A 27,006-nucleotide genomic window follows, 5' to 3' on the forward strand; every position below is an offset into this window, starting at 1 on the left:
CGAAACACACTCATACTATGTCATAATATTGACATTCAGTCCAGTAATCCTCCACTGTAACAGCTCCTTTACTTTGCAGTGAAAATTGATTTGTATATTTTTTGCCTCTGAGTCCTTGTGGGATTTTTTTTTTATTCAAACAAAGTCACAAAAATTATAATCATCCTCATCAGTTCACTCAGTCCTGTGTAATTAATTTTTTTATCTTGATCTTTTATTAGCACTTTTATGAGTTCATCAGTTTTCCATTAGAGTTCTGAAAATGCTTATTCACTGAGTTCAGCAGTATAGTCAGTTACCAGAAACCTGTACTTGTCAGAGTCTTTTCCATGAATTCCTTGAATATGACACCCTTTTATAGGAAAATATTTGCAAAAGCATCAGAGTACACACAGAACTGTTTGTAAATGACAAAAGACTTAAAAATGACCACGGTTAAAGATTTGATGAAAGTTCATAAAAATGCAATTGACAAGGAAATTTAGTTATTTCTAAGATATACATCTTAAAGTAATAACTAGAATTATGACTTATAACATTATACCAGAATATATAAGATTTTTAGAAATTTCATGTAATGTCTGAAACATTTATATTAACATATTTCCATACAAATAACCCAAAGAAAGTTTGGTATTAGTTATTTTGTTTGTCTCTTTGTTTTTTTATACTGCAGGTACTTATTAGTCATCCATTTTATACACATCAGTGTATACATGTCAATCCCAATCGCCCAATTCAGCACACCAACATGCCCATCCCACCTCAGTTTTCCCCCCTTGGTGTCCACAAGTCTGTTCTCTACATCTGTGTCTCAACTTCTGCCCTGCAAACCAGCTCATCCATACAACTTTTCTAGGTTCCACATAAATGCGTTAATATACGATATTTGTTTTTCTCTTTCTGACTTACTTCACTCTGTATGACAGTCTCTAGATCTGTCCAGGTCTCAACAAATGACTCAATTTCATTCCTTTTCATGGCTGAGTAATATTCCATTGTATATATGTACCACATCTTATTTATCCATTTGTCCATTGATGGGCATTTAGGTTGCTTCCATGACCTGGCTATTGTAAATAGTGCTGCAATGAACATTGGGGAACATGTGTCTTTTTGGATTATGGTTTTCCCTGGGTATGTGCCCAGTAGTGGGATTGCTGGGTCATATGGTAATTCTATTTTTAGTTTTTTAAGCAACCTCCATACTGTTCTCCATAGTGGCTGTATCAACTTACATTCCCACCAACAGTGCAAGAGAGTTCCCTTTTCTCTGCACCCTCTCAGACATTTGTTGTTTGTAGATTTTCTGATGATGCCCATTCTAACTGGTGTGAGGCGATACCTCATTGTAGTTTTGATCTGCATTTCTCTAATAATTAGTGATGTTGAGGAGATTTCATGTGCTTCTTGGCCATCTATATGTCTTCTTTGGACAAGTGTCTATTTAGGTCTTCTGCCCATTTTTTGATTGGGTTGTTTGTTCTCTTAATATTGAGCTGCATGAGTTGTTTATATATTTTGGAGATTAATCCTTTGTCCATTGATACGTTTGCAAATATTTTCTCCCATTCTGAGGTTGTCTTTTCGTCTTGTTTATGGTTTCCTTTGCTGTGCAAAAGCTTTGAAGTTTCATTAGGTCCCATTTGTTTATTTTTGTTTTTATTTCCATTACTCTAGGAGGTGGATCAAAAAAGATCTTGCTGTGATTTATATCAAAGAGTGTTCTTCCTATGTTTTCCTCTAAGTGTTTTATAGTGTCTGGTCTTACATTTAGGTCTCTAATCCATTTTGAATTTATTTTTGTGTATGGTGTTAGTGAGTGTTCTAATTTCATTCTTTTACATGTAGCTGTCCAGTTTTCCCAGCACCACTTATTGAAGAGACTGTCTTTCCTCCATTGTATATCTTTGCCTCCATTTTCATAGATTAGTTGACCATAGGTGCGTGGGCTTATCTCTGGGCTTTCTATCTTGTTCCATTGATCTATGTTTCTGTTTTTGTGCCAGTACCATATTGTCTTGATTACTGCTGCTTTGTAGTATAGTCTGAAGTCTGGGAGTCTGATTCCTCCAGGTTTGTTTTTTTTTCCCTCAAGACTGCTGTGGCTATTCGGGGTCTTGTGTATCTCCATACAAATTTTAAGATGATTTGTTCTAGTTCCATAAAAAATGCCATTGGTAATTTGATAGGAATTGCATTGAATCTGTAGATTGCTTTGTGTAGTATAGTCATTTTCACAATATTGATTCTTCCAATACAAGAACATGGTATATCTCTCCATCTGTTGGTATCATATTAAATTTCTTTCATCAGTGTCTTTTTTTTTTTGCGGTACGTGGGCCTGTCACTGTTGTGGCCTCTCCCGTTGCGGACACAGGCTTCAGACGCGCATGCTCAGCGGCAATGGCTCACGGGCCTAGCCGCTCTGTGGCACGTGGGATCTTCCCGGACCGGGGCACGAACCCATGTCCCCTGCCTCGGCAGGCGGACTCTCAACCTCGGCACCACCAGGGAAGCCCTCATCAGTGTCTTATAGTTTTCTGCATACAGGTCTTTTGTCTCCCTAGGTAGGTTTATTCCTATGTATTTTATTCTTTTTTTTGCAATGGTAAATGGGAGTGTTTCCATAATTTCTCTTTCAGATTTTTCATCATTAGTGTATAGGAATGCAAGAGATTTCTGTGCATTAATTTTGTATCTTGCAACTTTACCAAATTCATTGAATAGCTCTAGTACTTTTCTGGTGGCATGTTTAGGATTCTCTATGTATAGTATCATCTGCAAACAGTGACAGTTTTACTTCTTCTTTTCCAATCTGTATTCCTTTTATTTCTTTTTCTTCTCTGATTGCCGTGGCTAGGACTTCCAAAACTAAGTTGAATAATACTCGTGAGAGTGGACATCCTTGTCTCATTCCTGATCTTAGAGGAAATGCTTTCAGTTTTTCTCCATTGAGAATGATGTTTGCTGTGGGTTTGTCATATATGGCCATTATTATGTTGAAGTAGGTTCCCTCTATGCCCACTTTCTGGAGAGTTTTTATCATAAATGGGTGTTGAATTTTGTCAAAAGCTTTTTCTGCATCTATTGGGATGATCATATGGGTTTTCTTCTTCAATTTGTTAATATGGTGTATCACATTGATTGATTTGCGTATATTGAAGAATCCTTGCATCCCTGGGATAAATCCCACTTGATTGTGGTGTATGATCCTTTTAATGTGTTGTTGGGTTCTGTTTGCTAGTATTTTGTTGAGGATTTTTGCATCTGTATTCATGAGTGATACTGGTCTGTAATTTTCTTTTTTTGTAGTATCTTTCTCTGGTTTTGGTATCAGGGTGATGGTGGCCTCATAGAATGAGTTTGGGAGTGTTCCTTCCTCTGCTATTTTTTGGAAGAGTTTGAGAAGGATGGGTGTTAGCTCTTCTCTAAATGTTTGATAGAATTCTCCTGTGAAGCCATCTGGTCCTGGAATTTTGTTTGTTGGAAGATTTTTAATCACAGTTTCAATTTCATTACTTGTGATTGGTCTGTTCATATTTTCTGTTCAGTCTTGGAAGGTTATACCTGTCTAAGAATTTGTCCATTTCTTCCAGGTTTTCCATTTTATTGGCATAGTGTTTCTTGTAGTAGTCTCTTACGATGCTTTGTATTTCTGCGGTGTCTTTTGTAACTTCTCCTTTTTCATTTCTAGTTTTATTGATTTGAGTCCTCTCCCTCTTTTTCTTGATGAGTCTGGCTATTGGTTTATCAATTTTGTTTATCTTCCTAAAGAACCAGCTTTTAGTTTTATTGATCTTTGCTATTGTTTTCTTTGTTTCTATTTCATTTATTTCTGCTCTGATCTTTATGATTTCTTTCCTTCTGCTAACTTTGGGTTTTGTTTGTTCTTCTTTCTCTAGTTCCTTTCGGTGTAACATTAGATTGTATACTTGAGATTTTCTTGTTTCTTGAGGTAGGCTTGTATAGCTATATACGTCTCTCCTAGAACTGCTTTTGCTGCATCCCATAGGTTTTGGATCATCATGTTTTCATTGTCATTTGTCTCTAGGTATTTTTTGATTTCCTCTTTGATTTCTTCAGTGATCTCTTGGTTATTTAGTAATGTATTGTTTAGCCTTCATGTGTTTGTGTTTTTAAGTTTTTTCCCCCTGTAATTGATTCTAATCTTATAGTGTTGTGGTCAGAAAAGATGCTTGATATGATTTCAATTTTCTTAAATTTACTGAGGCTTGATGTGTGACCCAAGACGTGATCTATCCTGGAGAATGTTCCATGCACACTTGAGAAGAAAGTGTAATCTGCTGTTTTTGGATGGAATGTCCTATAAATATCAATTAAATCTATCTGGTCTATGGTGTCATTTAAAGCTTCTGTTTCCTTAATGACTTTCTGTTTGGATGATCTGTCCATTGGTGTAAGTGAGGTGTTAAAGTCCCCCATTATTATTGAGTTACTGTTGATTTCATCTTTTATAGCTGTTAGCAGTTGCCTTATGTATTAAGGTGCTCCTATGTTGGGTGCATATATATTTATAATTGTTATATCTTCTTCTTGGATTGATCCCTTGATCATTATGTAGTGGCCTTCCTTGTCTCCTGTACACATTCTTTATTTTAAAGTATATTTATATTTCATATGTATATTGCTACTGCAGCTTTCTTTTGCTTTAAATTTGCATGGAATATCATTTTCCATCCCCTCATTTTCAGTCTGTATGTGTCCCTAGGTCTGAAGTGGGTCTCTTATAGACAGCATATATATGGGTCTTGTTTTTGTATCCATTCAGCAAGCCTGTATCTTTTGGTTGGAACATTTAATCCATTCACGTTTAAGCTAATTATCGATATGTATGTTCCTATGACCATTTTCTTAATTATTATTATTGTTATTATTATTTATTTATTTATTTATTTATTTATTTTTTGCGGTACACAGGCCTCTCACTGTTGTGGCCTCTCCCGTTGCGGAGTACAGGCCCAGCGGCCATGGCTCACGGGCCCAGCCGCTCGGCGGCATGTGGGATCCTCCCAGACTGGGGCATGAACCCGAGTCCCCTGCATCAGCAGGCAGACTCTCAACCACTGCGCCACCAGGGAAGCCCCTGGGTTTGTTTTTGTAGGTCCTTTTCTTCTCTTGTGTTTCCCACTTAGAGAAGTTCCTTTAGCATGTGTTGTAGAGCTGGTTTGGTGGTGCTGCATTCTCTGAGCTTTTGCTTGTCTCTAAAGCTTTTGATTTCTCTATCAAATCTGAATGAGATCGTTGCTGGGTAGAGTAATCTTGGTTGTAGATTCTTCCCTTTCATCACTTTAAGTATATCATGCCACTCCCTTCTGGCTTGTAGAGTTTCTGCTGAGAAATCAGCTGTTCACCTTATGGGAGTTCCTTATATGTTATTTGTCATTTTTCCCTTGCTGCTTTCAATAATTATTCTTTGTCTTTAATTTTTGCCTATTTGATTACTATGTGTCTCGGCATGTTTCTCCTTGGGTTTATCCTGTATGGAATTCGCTGTGCTTCCTGGACTTGGGTGGCTATTTCCTTTCCCATGTTAGGGAAGTTTTCGACTATAATCTCTTCAAATATTTTCTCTGGTCCTTTCTCTCTCTCTTCTCCTTCTGGGACCCCTATAATGCAAATGTTGTTGTGTTTTATGTTGTCCCAGAGGTCTCTTAGGCTGTCTTCATTTCTTTTTTCTTTTGTCTGTTCTGCAGCAGTGAATTCCACCATACTGTCTTCCAGGTCACCTATCCATTCTTCTGCCTCAGTTATTCTGTTATTGATTCCTTCTAGTGTAGTTTTCATTTCAGTTATTGTGTTGTTCATCTCTGTTTGTTCTTTAATTCTTCTAGGTCTTTGTTAAACATTTCTTGCATCTTCTTGATCTGTGCCTCCATTCTTTTTCTGAGGTCCTGGATCATCTTCACTATCATTATTCTGAGTTGTTTTTCTGGAAGGTTGCCTATCTCCCCTTCATTTAATTGTTTTTCTGGGGTTTTATCTTTTTCCTTCATCTGGTACATAGCCCTCTGCCTTTTCATCTTGTCTTTCTGTGAATGTGGTTTTTGTTACACAGGCTGCATGATTGTAGTGCTTCTGCTGGATGAGGCTATCTAAGAGGCTTGATGGGTGGGACTGGGTTCCCTCCCTGTTGGTTGTTTGGCCTGAGGCAAGCCAACAGTGGAACCTACCTGGGCTCTTTGTTGGGGCTAATGAAAGACTCTGGGATTACTCACACCAAGGAGCACTTCCCAGAACTTCTGTTGCCAGTGTCCTTGTCCCCACAGTGAAACAGAGCCCCGCCCCACCTCTGCAGGAGACCCTCCAACACTAGCAGGTAGGTCTGGTTCAGTCTCCCCTGGGGTCACTGCTCATTTTCCTGGGTCCTGATGTGCACACTACTTTGTGTTTGCCCTCCAATAGTGGAGTCTCTCTTTCCCCCAGTCCTCTCGAAGTCCTGCAATCAATTCCCACTAGGCTTCAAAGTCTGATTCTCTAGGAATTCCTCCTCCTGTTGCCAGACCCCCAGGTGGGGAAGCCTGAGGTGGTGCTCAGAACCTTCACTCCAGTGGGTGGACTTCTGTGGTATAAGTGTTCTCCAGTTTGTGAGTCACCCACCCAGCAGTTATGGGATTTCATTTTACTGTGATTGCACCCCTCCTACCATCTCATTGTGGCTTCTCCTTTGTCTTTGGATGTGTGGTATCTTTTTTGGTGAATTCCAGTGTCTTCCTGTCGATGATTGTCCAGCAGCTATTTGTGATTCTGGTGCTCTCACAAGAGGGAGTGAGAGCACGTCCTTCTACTCCGCCATCTGTGTTCCTCCTCTGCCTCTTTAACGTTACTGTCCTGTTCATCAAAGTCATGAAGTATGTATGTATATGTATATATGTATACATATACACATATATACATATATGTGTGTATGGGCACTTAGTTTCCTAACGCTCAAATTGTCCCAGCTCTCTGGAACTAACACATTCCAGACTCATCAGAAGTAATCAGTTATTTCTCCAAAGAGCCCTGGATCCATTCAATGAAGAATAATATTCAGAAGCCATGATCTGGGATCTAGGTGTGTTCATTGCTATGGGGGCACTGGTAATCTCAGACCTTCTTCGTAAAGAAAGCTAGGGATTACATGTATAAAAACATAAACACATATCCTTACACATATTTACATCTTATTAATTTCTATATCTAATACTGCCTCTTTGAATCCAACACCTTAGTGACTATTCTAGCTATCTCTATTTCCATGTTTGCAATTCCCTTCTTCAACAGAAAAATCTGCTCCTGTCATCTTAAATATATTTTCATGTTTGATAAATCTGTGCTTATGTAACCTATCTCCAATTATCATCTTTCCCTTGTCCCTGGTGTGGATGTCCTCCTTAGTCTATGACAGATAGCTCCGCTTTGTGGTTCCTGCCACACACTCTGACACCCTATGCTAGGGACTAACCCTCACCCCCACCAAGTACCATCAGTGATTTAAAGTTTTCTGACATATTTATTAGTCCTGGAATATCCATTTGGTTTGAAAATTCTTGTGTGCTAGTAATCTACAGGTCTATCTTTTGACTGCTTATTCTTGATAATGGGTCCAATTCCTCCCCTCTTCATGTCTTATAATTTAAAAAAATGTATTCTGTATAATGCATATAAGAACAGTGAAAAGTGTAATTTGTGTCTGTTCAGAAATGGCATGCCTTTCATTCTAGATGGTTTAGGTGAGGGACTTACCCTTCCGAATCTCCCACAGGTTTAACTGAGCCAGAGCTGGGCAGAAGTTTTATTCAGATTGAGTTCACCTTCAGTTAGCCCAGTCCCTAACTTCCCATGCCTCATCTGCCAAGATACTGAGTGATTTGATCTTTTTAGTGTTTGAACTGGAATAAGTCTGTTTTACATAGTTCAGATTCATATTTGATTCTGACCCTGGCAATTAAGTGTGATGTGCAAAGCTGCATGAATTCTCTTTGCTTATGAGGCCCTCCTCCACTGCCACTTTCTTGGCAAAATTCCAGGGAAAGGGGGCAGAATTGTTGGGTCAAGTGCTTACTGCCCTTGCAGACCCATCTCACCAGCCCATAATGCTGTCAAAAGTTTGCCTGGTTTCCTCTTTCCTGAAAAACCTCCCAGTACATGGCAGCTCCAATTCTAACATACTAGCACTCAAGGCAGGCATTTGCCCCAGGTATAGAAGCTGCTGCAGTCTCTGCTTATTTATGAAGAATTTATTGCTCTCTGGGATTTATTTCCCCTAGATTTGCTTGTATGTACTATTCTGCAGCAGCTCCAATAAAGAGTATGTTTATTTTAACCTGGAATTTTTCTAATGTTTCCACTGGATCAAAGTTCTTTTGTATTTTATATACTAACCAGAAGTAAAAGTCAATTTCACCATTTTCTTAAAATGAAATTTACTTTGGCTTTGAGTTCAAGATAGTGAACACATGCTTCTATATCTTCTCCTCCAGTTCCCATTATATTAATAGTAAAGGAATAAACAGGTGGCTATACCATCAAGATGTAGGGAATGGGGGGATCTATTATCAGACCAGAGATTTCAGCACACATCCAAAGACAAAATGGATAAAAGAGTATGAACTTGGTGGCAGTGAAAAGCAAGCAGTAGCCTAGCAGCCTCCCAGAATATGCTTCTGCGGAGGTGTGTCTGAGCAGTCCAGTACAACCCCAGAAAGCCTCTAGCATCAGAGACTGCTAGAAAATTAAGGAAGGAGCTGAGAAGTGGGTTTGATATTAGTACAATAATTGAAGGTCTTTATATTGACCAATTGCCCCTCTTCCCTATGCTTACATGCTTATAGCCAGGTGTCTACCCTCTTGACAAAATACGCAAACAGTTCTCTAAAGGGCATGTAGGTATATATACCTGAGTAAAACCTTCCTTTTCTTGGTATGTGGGAGTTCCCACAACATAAAATCTGGCTTAGAGCTGAGTTTGAGACCTAACTTCTTATCCATAGATGTGTCATGTGGGGAAAGTTACTTAAGTTCATTGCCTCAGTTTCCTCATTCATAAAATAAAAGTACATCCATCACAAAAGGTGGTTGTAAGGGTTTAATGAAATCATGTATACAGAAGTGGTTAGCACAGTGCCTAGAACATAAAAAACATTCAACAGATGATAGCCATTGTCATTTTTATTGTTATTGATGAATTAGTTTTATGTAGAAAGGAGGAAAGGAATCCAAAGGTTAGGTTTTGGAAAGAGTAGTATCTCTTCTAACTAGATAGCAGAGAAATAGGTGAGAATGGGTATGAATGCATGGGGATGTAGATTACAAATCAAAATCCTCACCCCACTTTCCTTACCAATACCTAGTTGTGTAGAACAAGAAATCAATATGTATAAGGGCTCCAAAGAACCTAGAAATATCTATTATAAAACTGCATTAAAACAGTACCCACCTGAAGTTCCATCTATATTCAAGCAAATTTTTTTTTTTAGTGAAAATTCATCGTGCTATTTGTGTTTCCAGAAAGTAGACAAAGGATTTTTTTTTCTTTTTAATATAGAGTATCATTAACGTCCAAAATTGTGTCCAAAGAATCTTCAGTGTTCTGCAGTAAGGAGAACAAAGGACCTAGTGCAATATTAAAATTGCTTTGAAGTCTTGTGATTTACACTAAAAATTAATGCAAATATTGCTCAGTACATTGGTATGTTTTAATATAAAAATATTTTTACTTCACATGGAGTAAATATTGCTGGTCTAGGGAGATATGCCATGTTCCTCACTGACCCTGCCACACTGATTTAAGATAGATCAAGATTTTTAGGTCCAAACAGTAACAACAGAATTTTACTAAACTTGTCTACTTACTCTAGTTATTTTAAGTTCATACTTAAAAAAAAAAATACTGTGAGGTCATCACACAAGATGATTGGCCAATTTGATTTTTAAATCAATCAAAAGGGTTTTTACATATTAATATTAAAGAAAGCTTAGTGATTAGCCTACAGATTTCAATTTTGAATCATCTTTGGTCTAAGTAATATTTCCTAAAAAACATAAATGTAAATTACTTTATCAATAGTTGCTCAGAACAATTGTTGCTTAAATTTCATTGTATCATACTGTATACCTATGTGTTGCAACTAGTGAGGATACTCCAAAGCTGATATAATTTTAGTTTCCCTAACTTGTCCTGAACCTGCTTATGTTCACAGGCCCATTTTTTTTCTGATTTTACAGTCTAGTTGTCAGTGACAGGCACAGCCAAATTCTTTCTTTGTTCATCTGTCAGACTTACTTTCTTTCAATAATTTCCATTTGTGATAAATCTCCAACCTGTCTATATGTTTCTAATGGGAAATCAATGAAAGATTCAACCTTAATCATATTGGAGACATGATGAAAAGGGACTCAACCCACAAAAAGCCACTTTTCGGTGATTGATATCAGCTATGTTTTCATTCAAACTTATCTTAAAGATTTTCCTTCCCTAATCTTGATCCTATGGCTCTTTAACTACAAATGTGATATGAGTTTTCCTTTCACTGATTCTGTAACTGTCTTTGGTAATTATTAATTTAATGAGGATCTTGAAATATCCACTTAAGGTAAAACTGTCAAGAAAATGTAATGATTTACAATCAAGTTATTCCAATTTCTCATTAGGAGTCTAAATTCATTCACTCAGTCAAAAATATTTTTTAAATAATCAGAATTATAGGCAAGGCACTCTTCTGGGTAATTGTGTAGCAGAAATACCAAGATGTGCAAGCCTCTGCCTGAAAAGAGATGACAGTCTAGTAACTTCCCAACAGAGGAGATGTTCAAAAGTACTGACAGATCTAACTCCTTTGAGCACTTACTATCAAATATACTTAATCACATGCTTAAAATTAAGCCATTTTCTTTTGGCATACATAATATTAACTAGCACATCACCTGTGGAAAGGTAATGTAGAACATTATTTTGAAAGAGACTATGCTCTAAATGTGAAAGGATACCTATAAAAATGCAGTATCCAAAACAGCAAATATATTCAAGCCAAAATTTACAAACAAAATGTACAGTTACAAATAGACTTTAGTGAAGATTTTACTCCAAAAAAATTCTACCCACTAATGCATTAAATATAAATGCATTTGAATTAGCAATGTAACTTTAAAAAAGTATGTAACTATGAAAACACTGTTCATAAAAATGGTTTTCTGAAAAAGGTCCTGTCTATAGAATTTCATATTTATTAAGAAGAGTGAGATAGAAAGCTATGCAAAGATAAATCCAAATATCCCAAAAGAGTTTAGTCAGAGCAAATTAAAATTTTGAATGAAATAATAGCATAACTGAAAAATTATGAGAAAAAGAACTTGACTCCTTAATTTATCACATAACAGTGTATACTTTTTAAAAAGATGTTTTTAGAGGGGAGTCTTTTATGGTTTTAGCAAGGTATCATATAAGGAAACAAATTAAGTCAACATTATGTTGAAAAACATCTCCATGCTATTTCTTTTTAGTGGAATGGTAAAATTTTGCCCTAACATAAATTCTATCATTTCAAGTAACTCCTTCCTAAACATGATATATAAAATGGAAGCCATAAGAAAATTAGTCTCATTGTCAGGTCTGTTTTTTAATCTTTAGGTAAAAATAACCAATCAATTTATCCTTCCTGTAATATTCCTTCTCCATACTATCATTTATCATACTTGAATGTTTTTAAATAGGCATCTTTAATTTAGGACGCCATCTCCTAAGAGTCATTTATAGTGTCTTATTTGTTTGGGTAGGAGAATTCATCAAACTTAATAAATAGGCTCAAGTCACATTTTTAGCCCAGACCTTTTTTGGTTGTACTTTATAGAAAATATTTATCAAAATATTAGCTTTGTGGCTGTAAAAATGTCTGCTACCTTTTGAATGTGATTTTTAGTAAAATCTTACTATCACTTTATAAAGAATGTAGGATATACTTTTATATTTGGCTTTCTCAGAGTAAAGAGATACACTTTAGTTAAAGCTAATTGGCTTAATACTGGCTCAGAATTTAAAAGATGATTTTACTTAACGTTAATTAAACTGTGTTTTGTAGCTGTAAGCTCATAATTTTAACACTTGGCTTGTCTGCTACACTATTTTTGAATAGTAATGAAACACTCTACTATTTCATTTGGATGTTTATATAAATATGTAACCAAATATTGGAAAATTTTAAATCAGCCTGCTACTAACCATGAACTCTAATACTTGGACATTTTTTATGACTCTCTCTCAATACACTAAAACATTCAATAATTGTTATTCGCACATTATGTGAAAAATTAATTTTTGACAAAATTTTATTCAGAACATTAGGAAAATCATACTCAAAACAGAGAAATAATCAAACTCTATATAACAACGCTGCATAGATAGTGGTATACAAGTTCCCTGACGCTAAGTGACTTCTTCCTAACTAAAACTTCAAGTCACCAGGTAGAAGATGGTAGAGGCATTATTTCCTCTCTCTGAGGCTGGAAAAAATGGCTTTAATGGTGAGACGTCACACCATTTAAACAACAAAGATTAGATTATCCCCCAATTTGATTCTATTCCCTTCTTGTTATTTCTCAGAGATGAAAACTTAGACTGTAAGGATTATTGGAAGGGAATAGGAGGTAAACTACCTCTTAGGAGATACCCTGATCCATGCCTGCTTTAATCCAAGAAAACACTGAATTAAGTTTTAAAAATTACAACCACACCATTATGCTTAAGTAAAACTGCCAATATGAATACTTTTTTACAGAATACATTACATGTATACATGAAGAAAAATGACCTGTTTCCAATCCTTTGACCTTCAGTAGAAAAAAGTGTTACCACTAATGGGGATCTGAAAAATAGTTTTCATGACAGAGCATTAACTCTATAGAGATCAAAATAATTTCTCAGTACTGAAAATAGCCTAAATCAATGACAAATGGCTAAATTTCTTAAGATTACTTTTTCAAAGGGAAGACAATTTATTTGGAAGGAATTTGTAGCTGGAAACATTGTTCATTAAGAAAACATTGTTACCCTGAGAAAGACTCTTAAAACTGCCAGTGCTTTCAGAGGCCCCTAACAATGCATGAAGGAGCAATTTGTAGGCTCTAGCTCCTTACAGTTACCTATATGAAGAATGTCTTGACCTAAACAGTGATTTGGGCTTCTCTGTGATATCAATAACAGGTCATAGCCAAGTAACTAAACGTGATGGACTACAAGCAAATTTTGCATTCATTTTAAGCAGACTTCTTCCTTTTCCCTTTTCTAAGAGAGAGCTTGTAATTCTTCAAATGGCCTTGAACTCAAACCTACTGTTCACAAAAAATAATCTTCTGTAAGCAAATTGGTAGTTTTCTTACAATAGTAAACAAATTGTCTGGTTTACATTCTTTAATCTATGCCTAGAAAATAAGGCATTAGTAATTCTTCATTGGCCACTGCAGAGCAGAGTGTCTTTTTCTAATCAGAGGCATATGCAAACATTCCACAAAGTGCATTGTTATTATTTTTAACATCTCTTATGCATTTACAAAGTCAACATTTGTGACTCCCTACATATTTTTAGTATAAAATAATGCTTATTCCCAACACCTTACATATACCATAATTACTGGAGAAAAGACAAAATGGGAGCAGCTACAGAAGTAACAAGATATTTTTTACAAATAAAAATACAATATGCAAAAAATGGCAAGTTAGTGATAACTGGTAGAATGAACTCTCGACAATATTCCACTTTGGGTTCCAAATTAAGATTTGACAAGTTTGAAGCCTTGTCCTGTGTCCAGCACGGTAGGAAGAAACCAACTCATTTTTAATCTTTTCAAGCACCTAAAACAAGTTTTGCAGATCCAAAAAAGGTTCAGACCACACAACCAATTTGCCAAATGCACTAGTGGATATGTAATACGAGGAAAGTACAACATCCAGTGCTTGGCCACATCGCTTCCCGTTGGCAAATGCAGAGTGTAGTCACTCCATCGTTTTGACACGCCATACACTGCTTTCACTGTGCGTCCCTTTTCAGTCCAGCAGATGTTATTAGTGGAGTTGCAGTTATATTCTACCCAGTCTTTTGTAAAGTCACCCAGCTGCGGTGGGTCAGCTTCTTCAATATCTATTGTTTTTGTCATCTCTGCTCCTTGCACTGCAATATACTGGTCATTGATTTTTCTCACTTCTTTCACCCAGGGGGTTGAATTCTCACTGTCTAATATGATAATAAGTCGGGAACAGAAGGAACCATTCTTTTCTCGCCACCATTCTAAAAGTGTGTCAAGGCGTAGTATGTCTCCACCTGTGAACAACAGAAAGTTCAGTAGAGCAAGAATTTCTGAAGTGTCTTACTAAGAATACTCTTTTGTCTTAAGTGTATTTTCTTTAAGTTCTTAAAATATGTAAGAAAAAAAAAAGAGGGAGCCTTTTTTTCAAAGTATCTTTTTCAGAAGAATTTTTAAAAACAAAAAACAGACTTTCAGCTTCAGGTAAAAAATCAAACCAAAAAAAAAAAAAAAACCACCCCCAATCCCCCAATCATCCTGTTATTCACATTAAAGGGATATGCTATGATAAAATAAGAAAATTATTTTATAAAGTTAAACTTAGTGAAAAAAATTAAAATTATACAGCAAAGCAAATATTCTACATCAGGGGCAGCAAATTATGGCTCGTGGTCAAATCCAGCCTGCCACTTGTTTTGCATAGCCTGAGAGCTAAGAACTGATTTTATATTTTTAAACGGTAAAAAAAATTTTTTTAAGAGCAGAAGTTTGTGACATGTAAAAATTATAGGAAATTTATATTTCGTATTTCTATAAATAACATTCATTTATTTATATTCTGTCTATGGCTGTTTTTATACTACAATGGTAGAGCTAAGTAGTTGCGACAGGGACTTTATGGCCTACCAAGCCAAAAATATCTGGTCCTTACAGAAAAAGCTGGCTCACCGTGTTCTACACTTCTGATAAATTAACTTATCTCCTCATAGGTAGTTACCTATGAGATGAAAAACACCCTTCCTACCAGTAACAAGAATGAGTTTGGAATGGGTTTATTTTAAAATCAGTTTTATACCTGAACAACAATAAAGGATTAAAAAAAAATATACCAGACAGGTCTAAAGTAAATATATTTCTGAATTAGAAATATGTCTTATAGCTAGTATTTACATGTGGTTCATTATGGATGGGTTTCTTTTTGCATTACTTTTGATTTTTAAATATATTGCATTAAAATGTTATCTTCATCATTTAATTTTTAGCACCCTCTTAAATTCTGTGCCCCAAGCAACTGCCATTCTCACCTCACCCTAGTCCTGGCTCTGTCTCAAATGGTATACTAATCCAGTCATTCCAATTCTAGGAATTTACCCTAAGGAAAGGGCAGAAATGCAGACAAAAAATTACATATAAAGCTTATCTTCCCACTGCTATCTAAGATAGTGTAAAATCTGAAACTACTGGGGGAACGGATATAAATTATGGTATAACCTTATGAGAAGAGTTTTATAATAAATGATATTTATAAAGAAATTTTAATGACAAAAATATCTATGATATTAGAAAAAGCGTGACACAGAAGTGTATCTACAAAAATAACAGCAGTAGTTATTTCCGGGTATTTGGATTTCAGGTGGTGTTTGTTATACTTCTTTATATGTTCCAAAATTTTTATGTTGAATATATGTTACTTTTATAATTAGAAAAAAGTTTTAACATGCTACAATTTACTAATACAAGTTCCAACAACCTAACTTCAGAATATGTATTTTTACAAGAGCAACCATGCTCTTTGCTAAACTCTCAAAATGACAATACTGGAGAGATAGAGAATCCTTTAGAATTTGGATTCTATTAATAATATGACCTATAAAGTCAAGGTATATGACATTCTTTATGAATAATTAATATTCTTTTATTCATCAGCCTGCTGTATCTTAGACTGTGACAATGAAAAATTTGTTTCATGAACTGCTCTTACACTCATACCTATCAATCATCTCAGAGACACTATTTTTCACATATTACTAACATATTGCTTCACAAAGACCTCCAGGAGATTTTTTTTTTTTTTTTTTTTTTTTGCGGTACGCAGGCCTCTCACTGTTGTGGCCTCTCCTGTTGTGGAGCACAGGCTCCGGACGCGCAGGCTCAGCGGCCATGGTTCACGGGCCTAGCTGCTTCACGGCATGTGGGATCTTCCCGGACCGGGGCACGAACCTATGTCCCCTGCATCTGCAGGTGGACTCTCAACCACTGGGCCACCAGGGAAGCCCCAGGAGATATCTTTTTAAATATAATCAAGCTCACTTTTCTTTATGGCCAGTTTTATTAAACTTCTCTGGAGATGACAGGACAACACAGATTACAAGAGTTATTATACAAATTCCATCTGCCACAAAACATCATTGTTCTAACTTGCCTGTATCATCGTTCTAACTTGCCTTCTACAACTATTTCAATAAATATTCTTCAGCACACTCTACACTAATTCTCTTATAAACATGCTCTTTAGATATCAGCAAGAAATTTAAAGCAGTATTAAAGCCCTTTATACTATTTCTCTTCTCTTGTTTTGTTTTGCTCTGCTTTCTCCTATGAACAGTTTCTATGTTGCATTTGGCTTTTGGCCCAGATGCAAAATATTTACATTTATCTCAGATAACAGCCATCTGATTCAAGTAATCTAATTCAAGCCAACAGTTCAAGTAATTGAGACTGCATTTTAAAGACTGTTAACCTGTGATAAACTGCTTTATAGGTTATCTACATTTTTTAATGTATTTCTGTCTCTCTTGTCATTACCATAATTGTTTTTTACCCTCAAACAAAGAGGAAAAAATATCAGGTTCTACATTATGAAGCCCCATAAATGTAAGAAGACTACATATTCTAAGAAGTACTAACAGTAAAGGTATGGGATAAAGGGCACATACAGATTTTCTTTCTCACAGTGATTTCTGGACCTACTCTTAACTTACTGAAGTAAAATCAAGTTGTGATGTTTCCTATTTAGAGGTTTTTAGAAAAATACCTATTGATAAATCTCAGTGCTTAGAGTTCTTTGTCACTTGGCTTGGAATGAATTAAAGCATTTTCTTCAGAGCAGGGGTGTTCAATACTACTTCTGAGATAGAATCAACCTTTGAGGTTTGTTTCAAGCAGGCCAAGGGCAGGAACTGACTGAAAAGAGGACTCATCCACTGAGCCAGGTGCCTCAGGCCGTTTGGGAGTATACAGTTGCTGAATTATTATGGGACAAAACCTAGCCTCCTTGGGAAAGAGAAGTCCTGTCAAGCTATGCTTTCTCCATTTTTTTTTCCTATTTTTACAACACAGACTCTCACAAAGAAAGTTACACATACACGAACAGATCTTCTGGGCTAATAGAATAATTCTATAATGGCTAAACTATTGACATAATTAAAAAAATATTATAAAGATAACATTGTAGAATGTAACTGCTAGACATTTACCTAAAATATAACCCTACTTTAGAGTCTGTCTTCATAAATTATTCCTTATTCATAGTGAATGAAAATTTAAGAACACATTTATGGTATTTATCTTGGTGTCTATTACATTTCCTAAGAAATGAAAAAGCTAATATAAATATCAGTAAACTGAGAAGCAAGAACTACAATTCTGCAGCCTGTGGGACAAAAACCACATTCACAGAAAGACAAGATGAAAAGGCAGAGGGCTATGTACCAGATGAAGGAACAAGATAAAACCCCAGAAAAACAACTAAATGAAGTGGAGATAGGCAACCTTCCAGAAAAAGAATTCAGAATAATGACAGTAAAGATGATCCAGGACCTCGGTAAAAGAATGGAGGCAAAGATCAAAAAGATGCAAGAAATGTTTAACAAAGATCAGGAAGAATTAAAGAACAAACAAAAAAACAGAGATGAACAATACAATAACTGAAATGAAAACTACACTAGAAGGAATCAATAGCAGAATAACTGAGGCAGAAGAATGGATAAGTGACCTGGAAGACAGAATGGTGGAATTCACTGCTATGGAACAGAATAAAGAAAAAAGAATGAAAAGAAAGGAAGACAGCCTAAGAGACCTCTGGGGCAACATTAAACACAACAACATTTGCATTATACGGGTCCCAGAAGGAGAGACAGAGAGAAAGGACCTGAGAAAATATTTGAAGAGATTATGGTCAAAAACTTCCCTAACATGGGAAAGGAAATAGCCACCCAAGTCCAGAAAGCGCAGAGTCCCATACAGGATAAAACCAAGGAGAAACACACTGAGACACATAGTAATCAAATTGGCAAAAATTAAAGACATAAAAAAATTATTGAAAGCAGCAAGGGAAAAATGACAAATAACATACAAGGGAACTCCCGTAAGGTTAACAGCTGATTTCTCAGCAGAAACTCTACAAGCCAGAAGGGAGTGGCATGATATACTTAAAGTGATGAAAGGGAAGAACCTACAAGCAAGATTACTCTACCCAGCAAGGATCTCATTCAGATTTGATGGAGAAATTACAGGCTTTACAGACAAGCAAAAGCTAAGAGAATTCAGCACCACCAAACCAGCTCTACAACAAATGCTAAAGGAACTTCTCTAGGCAGGAGACACAAGAGAAGGAAAAGACCTACAAAAACAAACCCCCCAAAATTAAGAAAATGGTAATAGGAACATACATATCAACAATTATCTTAAATGTAAATGGATTAGATGCTCCAACCAAAAGACACAGACTGGATGAATGGATACAAAAACAAGACCCATATATATGCTGTCTACAAGAGACCCACTTCAGACCTAGGGACACATACAGGCTGAAAGTGAGGGGATGGAAAAAGATATTCCATGCAAATGGAAATCAAAAGAAAGCTGGAGAAGCAATACTCATATCAGATAAAATAGACTTTAAAATAAAGAATGTTACAAGAGACAAGGAAGGACACTACATAATGATCAAGGGATCAATCCAAGAAGATATAACAATTATAAATATATCTGCACCCAACATAGGAGCACCTCAATACATAAGGCAACTGCTAACAGCTATAAAAGAGGAAATCGACAGTAACACAATAACAGTGGGGGACTTTAACACCTCACTTACACCAATGGACAGATCATCCAAACAGAAAATTAATAAGGAAACACCAGCTTTAAATGACACAATAAACCAGATAGATTTAACTGATATTTATAGGACATTCCATCCAAAAACAGCAGAGTACACTTTCTTCTCAAGTGCGCACAGAACATTCTCCAGGAAAGATCACATCTTGGGTCACAAATCAAACCTCAGTGAATTTAAGAAAACTGAAATCATATCAAGCTTCTTTTCTGACCACAACACTATGAGATTAGAAATGAATTACAGGGGAAAAAACATAAAAAATACGAACATATGGAGGCTAAACAATATGTTACTAAATAACCAAGAGATCACTGAAGAAATCAAAGAGGAAATAAAAAAATACCTAGAGACAAATGACGATCCAAAACCTTTTGCATGCAGCAAAAACAGTTCTAAGAGGGAAGATTATAGCTATACAAGCCATCCTCAAGAAACAAGAAAAATCTCAATCTAACCTTACACCTAAAGGAACTAGAGAAAGAAGAACAAACTAAACCCAAAGTTAGCAGAAGGAAAGAAATCGTAAAGATCAGAGCAGAAATAAATGAAATAGAAACAAAGAAAACAATAGCAAAGATCAACAAAACTAAAAGCTGGTTCTTTGAGAAGATAAACAAAATTAATAAGCCATTAGCCAGACTCATCAAGAAAAAGAGGGAGAGGACTCAAATCAATAAAATTATAAATGAAAAAGGAGAAGTGACAACAGACACCGCAGAAATACAAAGCATCCTAAGAGACTACTGCAAGCAACACTATGCCAATAAAATGGACAACCTGGAAGAAATGGACAAATTCTTAGAAAGGTATAACCTTCCAAGACTGAACTAGGAAGAAATAGAAAGCATGAACAGACCAATCACAAGTAATGAAATTGAAACTGTGATTAAAAATCTTCCAACAAACAAAAGCCCAGGACCAGATGGCTTCACAGGTGAATTCTATCACACATTTAGAGAAAAGCTAACACCCATCCTTCTCAGACACTTCCAAAAAATTGCAGAGGAAGGAAAACTCCCACAACTTGTTCTATGAGGCCACCATCACCCTGATACCAAAACCAGACAAAGATACTACAAAAAAGGAAAAAGAAAATTACTGACCGATATCACTGATGAATATAGATGCAAAAATCCTCAACAAAATACTAGCAAACAGAATCCAACAACACACTGAAAGGATCATACCCCATGATCAAGTGGGATTTATCCCAGAGATGCAAGGATTCTTCAATATATGCAAATCAATGTGATACACCATATTAACAAATTGAAGAAGAAAAACCATATGATCATCTCAATAGATGCAGAAAAAGCTTTTGACAAAATTCAACACCCATTTATGATAAAAACTCTCCAGAAAGTGGGCATAGAGGGAACCTACCTCAACATAATAAATGCCATATATCATAAAGGCAAACCATTCTCAATGGTGAAAACCTGAAAGCATTTCCTCTAAGATCAGGAACAAGACAAGGATGTCCACTCTTACCACTATTATTCAACATAGTTTTGGAAGTCCTAGCCACAGCAATCAGAGAAGAAAAAGAAATAAAAGGAATACAAATTGGAAAAGAAGTAAAACTGTCACTGTCTGCAGATGACATGATACTGCTATACACAGAGAATCCTAAAGATGGCACCAGAAAACTACTAGAGCTAATCAATGATTTTGGTAAAGTTGCAGGATACAAAATTAATGCACAGAAATCTCCTGCATTCCTATACACTAATGATGAACAATCTGAAAGAGAAATTAAGGAAACACCCCCATTTACCATTGCAACAAAAAGAATAAAATACCTAGGAATAATCCTACCTAGGGAGACAAAAGACCTGTATGCAGAAACTATAACACACTGATGAAAGAAATTAAAGATGATACCAACAGATGGAGAGATATACCATGTTTTTGGATTGGAAGAATCAATATTGTGAAAATGACTATACTGCCCAAAGCAATCTACAGATTCAATGCAATCCCTCTCAAATTACTAATGGCATTTTTTACAGAACTAGGACAAAAAATCTTAAAATTTGTATGGAGACACAAAAGACCCCGGATAGCCAAAGCATTCTTGAAGGAAAAAAATGGAGCTGGAGGAATCAGACTCCCTGACTAAACACTATACTGCAAAGCTACAGTCATCAAGACAATATGGTACTGGCACAAAAACAGAAATATATATCAATGGAACAGGACAGAAAGCCCAGAACTAACCACGCACCTAGGGTCAACTAATCTGTGACAAAGGAGGCAAGGATATACAATGGAGAAAAAACAGACTCTTCAATAAGTGGTGCTGGAAAAACTGGACAGCTACATGTAAAAGAATGAAATTAGAACACCCCCTAACAGCATACACAAAAATAAACTAAAAACAAACAAAAAAATCAGTAAACTGAACATCTAGAACTTATTTCCAAAGCCACCTTTTAAAAAATACTTGAGATAAATTTTAAAGGACTTAAGAAAAATGCAAACTTTTGGCAAAATGTTTACATTAAGTAATAAATCCTTCATGGAAATGTATAACATGCTTCTTAAAATTACTTTCTTATAAAACTTAAAAATAACTAAGGATATATGCATGGCCACCAAAGTTATGCCTTTTTTGACCTGTTTGCTTAGGGAAGAGGTTATTATTATAAGCACTGCAGTAGTTTTCAATAATCAATCCCTGCTTTTAGGTCTGAAATATATTTCTGTAAAGATTTTTGAACAGACTAGAACTTTTTCTCTTGTGCTCTAAAGTACACAGAATGCTATACTTTACCTGAACTTGAAATAGCCATAAAAATTAAAAAGTTATTTTACACATTGTGTTATTAAAAAAGTATAGGTCAAGTAAATGATTTTATAAACCATTATACTGAAGTAGTTTTAATGTTGACTAGCTTCTTCTATATTACAGTATTTTGAAAATGGGTGAACCGTGCTAACAAAAATATCTACTGAACCAGAACATGCCATTTCTCTATCTTCATGGTTTTCACCTTTGGCAGCAACATGGTGCAATAGGGGGAAGATTTTAGGGGTCAGGGAGATCTGGGCTTGAATCATGATTCCATCACTTAGTAGTAGTATGACTATAGATAAGTTATGTAACCACTTTCAGCTTTCATTTCATCCTCTGAAAAATGAAGATGATAGAGGTGATAGTATTTACTTCAAGAAATTTCAAGTGAAGATTAAATCTAATAATGTGTATAAAGTACCAAGCATAGTAGCTGTGCTTCACATGTGCTCAGTAAGTATTAGTTTGCCTTTACTCCTTCTAGACAGCCATTGAGTTATTCAATATTTATTTGCAAAACCAAAAAATTACAAAAATGTATTTATAATAAAACCCTGGCAACCAATCTGGCATGAAATTAGTGAGACCATGATGGTTTGAAATCCTCTCCTTTAACCTTGAGTTTATTTCCTTTCTTCTGGAGTTCTTGTATTGGCGCTCTACCTCTGTCCTTCCATAATACTTTTGTTTTATATTTTTCTTTGATCTGAATATCATTTTCTACTTATATTTTATGATTATTTTATTGTTTGTGTTCGTGGTGTAAAACATCTGAAATATTTTATAGAAAAAAGTAGGATATAATTAAATTTAAAAACTATTTCTAATCTAAAATAAGAAATTACCTTTTTTGTGATTCATTCAATGATTTCATCCATCTATCTATATTACTTAAGGATCTCCTACTATATGCCAGACTCTCTTCTGGGCACTAAGCAAGTAATTCATAAAACAAAGCCTTTGACTTACAGGGTCTCATTTCTCCCTTGGCAAGGAGACTTAACATTACCCCTTCTATTTACAGATGAGAGAACTGAAACAGAGAGTAACTTGCCTCAAACAACACTGTTGGGGCAAATGAGGACCAAGCACTGTCCTAAGCACTACTCCAACCATATCATATCACCTGCTGCTTAAAACTATGGTGAGCTTTCTAACATAAATAAAACTGCATATGTGAAGAACTATTGAAATCAGCATCCTGTAACACCTTAAAGACTTAGAAGTATTAGTCAAATAAGTTAATCAGCTTCTGAAAAATGTAACTACATTAAATAATTCTGAAAATACTTTAAAGGAAAACTAATTATAAGTCTCAGATCAAGCAGTCAGATTTTTTTCTTCCAATCACCACAAAACATAATTTTCAAAACCTTTAGAGATTACTAAAATTATGCTAAACAAGTATGCCAGAGAAAAGGTAAACAGAACAGTCATATGTATACTTGGTAATCTGTGAAGTGGAAAACTGAGAATCTGGAAACTTAATGTTTCAGTGTGAAGGACAGATTTCCACGAATAGGCGTATTTTTACAATAGTGAAATTGCCAGAGGTGGATTTACCTGCAAGAGCCCACTCTCCTGTGCCATGGGTGTGCCCACTGTAATACAAAACATACGTATCATGTCTAGGTCCATCCACAGTCCGAAGTTCAAGGAAAGCTTTCAGTTTGGAATGTAGCGTATCAAAGGACAGGCCACTTGTAGAATAGTCACATCCATAGGTCTCAATCATGTGATATGCAAAAAATCTTTGGATAGCATTGAGCATGCCAGTAGACCTCAAATTTAACTCCTGTACATGTTCTGGTGGAAGAAGTGTTGGCTGACCATCAGGACTGAAGAAGGAGAAAAAAAGATCATTTTAGTGTTTATGAAGTGTTCATTCTATGTCACATTCCTATTCTTCATTTATAATAAATTCCTAAATTTTCTACAGTGCTAAGAATTAAGCTTGGAAAATCAAAGCCTAGTTTCTAAAAATTATATTTCTTATCAATAAAACTGGAAGCTGGGAGAATATCTCCAAATGTAGATAGTACGACTCTTCATTCTTTATTCATACCTTCTTACCAAATGACAGATATTAAACAAAACTTTAAAAAGCAAGACTGTACTAATTCTACCCCCAAAATGTTTCAAGAATACCTGGGTGGGGACAATAATGAAAGCACTTTTTTCTTGAGAAAAAAATTTTAACAAAATATGGAAGCGATATTTTAAATTATATATTTAATTTCTGTGTTGAAAAAGACAGTCTTTATAAAGTTGTGTTCAAGTTTTACTAACTTAAGGTACATAAATGATAGAACTTACCTTTTAATAAATGACATTTTAAAACAATTATTATGGACTTCTCTGGTGGCGCAGTGGTTAAGAATCCGCCTGCCAATGCAGGGGACATGAGTTCGAGCCCTGGTCTGGGAATATCCCACATGCCGCGGATCAACTAAGCCCATGTGCCACAATTACTGAGCCTGTACTCTAGAGCCCGTGAGCCACAACTACTGAAGCCCGTGCACCTAGAGCCCGTGCTCTGCAACGAGAGAAGCCACTGCAATGAGAAGCCCGCGCACTGTAACAAAGAGTAGCCCCTGCTCGCCGCAACAAGAGAAAGCCCACGTGCAGCAACGAAGACCCAATGCAGCCAAAAATAAATACATAAAATAAATAAATTTATTTTAAAAAATTATTACTATTTAGGTCCACTGCCTTATATACTACTGAATACTAACTGAAGACTTAGACCTGATCCTGGAATACATGTAAAATGTAAAATGGTACTTTAGTAAAGATAATAAACCAAGTCTTAAAACTAGCAGAATCAAATCAATATTGAGGGAGAAAAAATCATAACTCTTATCCAGAAAAGAGATTTCTAGTAGAAATTTTGAAAACTTTATATTTTGCTTCGTGTATTATCAATACTATTCTATTAATTCTATGTTTTCATTAAAAGAACAAAACATTTTGTCCCATATTTGTATCATTTAACAGCCACAAAACAGCAAAAGAATAAAGCAATGCATAAACAAAAATTATAATAGAATAAAAATCTAACTGTGCAAATTACTATTTCCACATATTCTTCCTGCAGAGTTGTCACATCTTACTTTATGTGATCCTTCTAAATGTATTTCTTTTACTTCTCATGAGAATCTTCAACTTATATATCAAGTCTTTAATATGGAGGAAATATTTACTACAAAGAGTCTACTTTGTGTTTTTATGTCAAATATTTGAAATCAGATAAAAACTTCATTTCAAGCCCTCTCCCACCCCTGGCCAAGGAAAGTATGGCCTTCATTAACGGCAAGGAACTATTTTTTTCTACTTCAAAGGTACTTAACTACAAAAGAAAAACTAAAATTTGGCGATATTTACAGACTGAAACAGATTTGCCATACATTTGGGGTCAAAAATATTTCCAAATAAGAATGCAATCAAATACTTGACTTCACTGCCAATGTTTTTGAATTCGTGGTATTTGTATGACATTTTCTAGTAGTGTTTTTACATTTATAGTCTCATTAGCTCTTCATAACATTTCTCTATACGGGCAGAATGGTATTGTTTGCATTTTAGATAAAGACACTGAGGTCCAGAGAAGTTATGATCTGCCTAAAGTAACAGAACTAGAATTTAGGACACTGAGGTCCAGTGTACATTCTATTACACTTCACCATGTTGTTTCACATTTTCTTAAACAAGACATCCCTCTCTAAAGAAAGGGTAGGAACTTTACTTAGAAAATCCATTCATATTTTATGATTTTTAGCTAAAATATAAGCTAATCACATTTATCAAAAATAAAATTTTAATGGAACCCTGAAGATTATATTATTACTCAGAGTAGATAAAGGTTTTTAAACATTTGGGATAAATGGAAAATAAAAAAGCAAGAGTATTATACTTTGAGAATATTATAGTTTTGAAAAACTGAGCTATAATCTTATACCAATATTAGCAAAATATTAAGAGTCAAGTAGCTATTACTTATTATACTAGGTTACTGTACCTGCAGAAGTTGGTGGGAATCACAATAGCATATCCAACAGATGTTCCTCCTAAGCAGTTACCCAATTCATGGAAGAGGCCATGAGCCATAGATTCCAATGGCAAAACAATCAGAAACATGCTCAAGAAGATTCCATTTGTTGGCTAAAAAAAATTTAAAACAGCATGTTTACATAGAGTGTGTGACTGAACTTATATATGTGTATATGCATATATATTTACATAAATGCATATTCATTTTTTGCCTCTACTTCCAAAAAGGATAAAAAGGATAATTAATGACCTAAAAACCGTTATAAGTTGAAAGAGGCAAGTGTATACATGGATGAGCAATGAACCCTAAATTTATCTCTAAGCTCCTTGGAAGTCATGGCAAAACAAATACAGCACACCGCATTTTTATGATGTGCTGTATTTTTATGATGGGATGTCAAATAACATCCCACTCAAACTAAAAAACAAAACAAAAATATAACCACATCCTTGATATGACAGAGAAAAAGCCAGAAAACAAATCCTTTCCTGTTAAAACCCACATGCTCTAAATCATTTTACAAATAACACTCATTTACTTTATCAGAAAAGGTACTTTAGAAAGGGCTTTTTTCCCCTGTGAAATGTCCAGAAATTAAGAGAAAATCTTAAACTGTAAGCTCCTTAAAGCTATCAAAATGAATTCCATTCTTAAATTAAACTTATAACAAACTTTTCCTTTGAAAAGCTCTAGACTATAAATTCAAAACTGTAAAAAAAGTGTGTATATATATATATATATATGTATATATATATATATATATATATATAAAAGACATATACTGAAGACATTTAAGCAGCCTAAAAACAGAATGGAAAAAGGGAGGCAGGAGACATATTAAGAGAAGACAAGATTTAAGTAGTATTTGCAATTAAAAGAAACAAACAAAAAATTAAAGGACCCATTTAAATGAAAAGGAAAGGAAGGATAAGTCACTCAGAACTGATCTATATTTTTACAGTACGGATAGTATCCCGCATTCTTTGTGTTGCTACTGCACATATTACACAGTTATGT

The 27,006-nt window shown here is 35.2% G+C and overlaps 1 protein-coding gene across 1 annotated transcript in view; it reads right to left on the minus strand.

Moving 5' to 3' along the window:
- Positions 1 to 13,767: 13,767 nt before the first annotated feature.
- The window catches only part of TMEM168 (transmembrane protein 168), a gene marked incomplete at both ends in the record, with an annotated part of 43,662 nt that continues 30,423 nt past the window's right edge, over positions 13,768 to 27,006 (minus strand). Inside the window, 3 exons of the mRNA XM_079711062.1 lie at positions 13,768 to 14,315; positions 23,502 to 23,776; positions 25,957 to 26,099. Coding sequence (XP_079567188.1) covers positions 13,768 to 14,315; positions 23,502 to 23,776; positions 25,957 to 26,099 — 966 coding nt within the window. The remainder of the gene's footprint in view (positions 14,316 to 23,501; positions 23,777 to 25,956; positions 26,100 to 27,006) is intronic.

Source organism: Hyperoodon ampullatus (genome assembly GCF_949752795.1).
Source record: "Hyperoodon ampullatus genome assembly, chromosome: 9".
NCBI classification, from domain to species: domain Eukaryota; kingdom Metazoa; phylum Chordata; class Mammalia; order Artiodactyla; family Ziphiidae; genus Hyperoodon; species Hyperoodon ampullatus.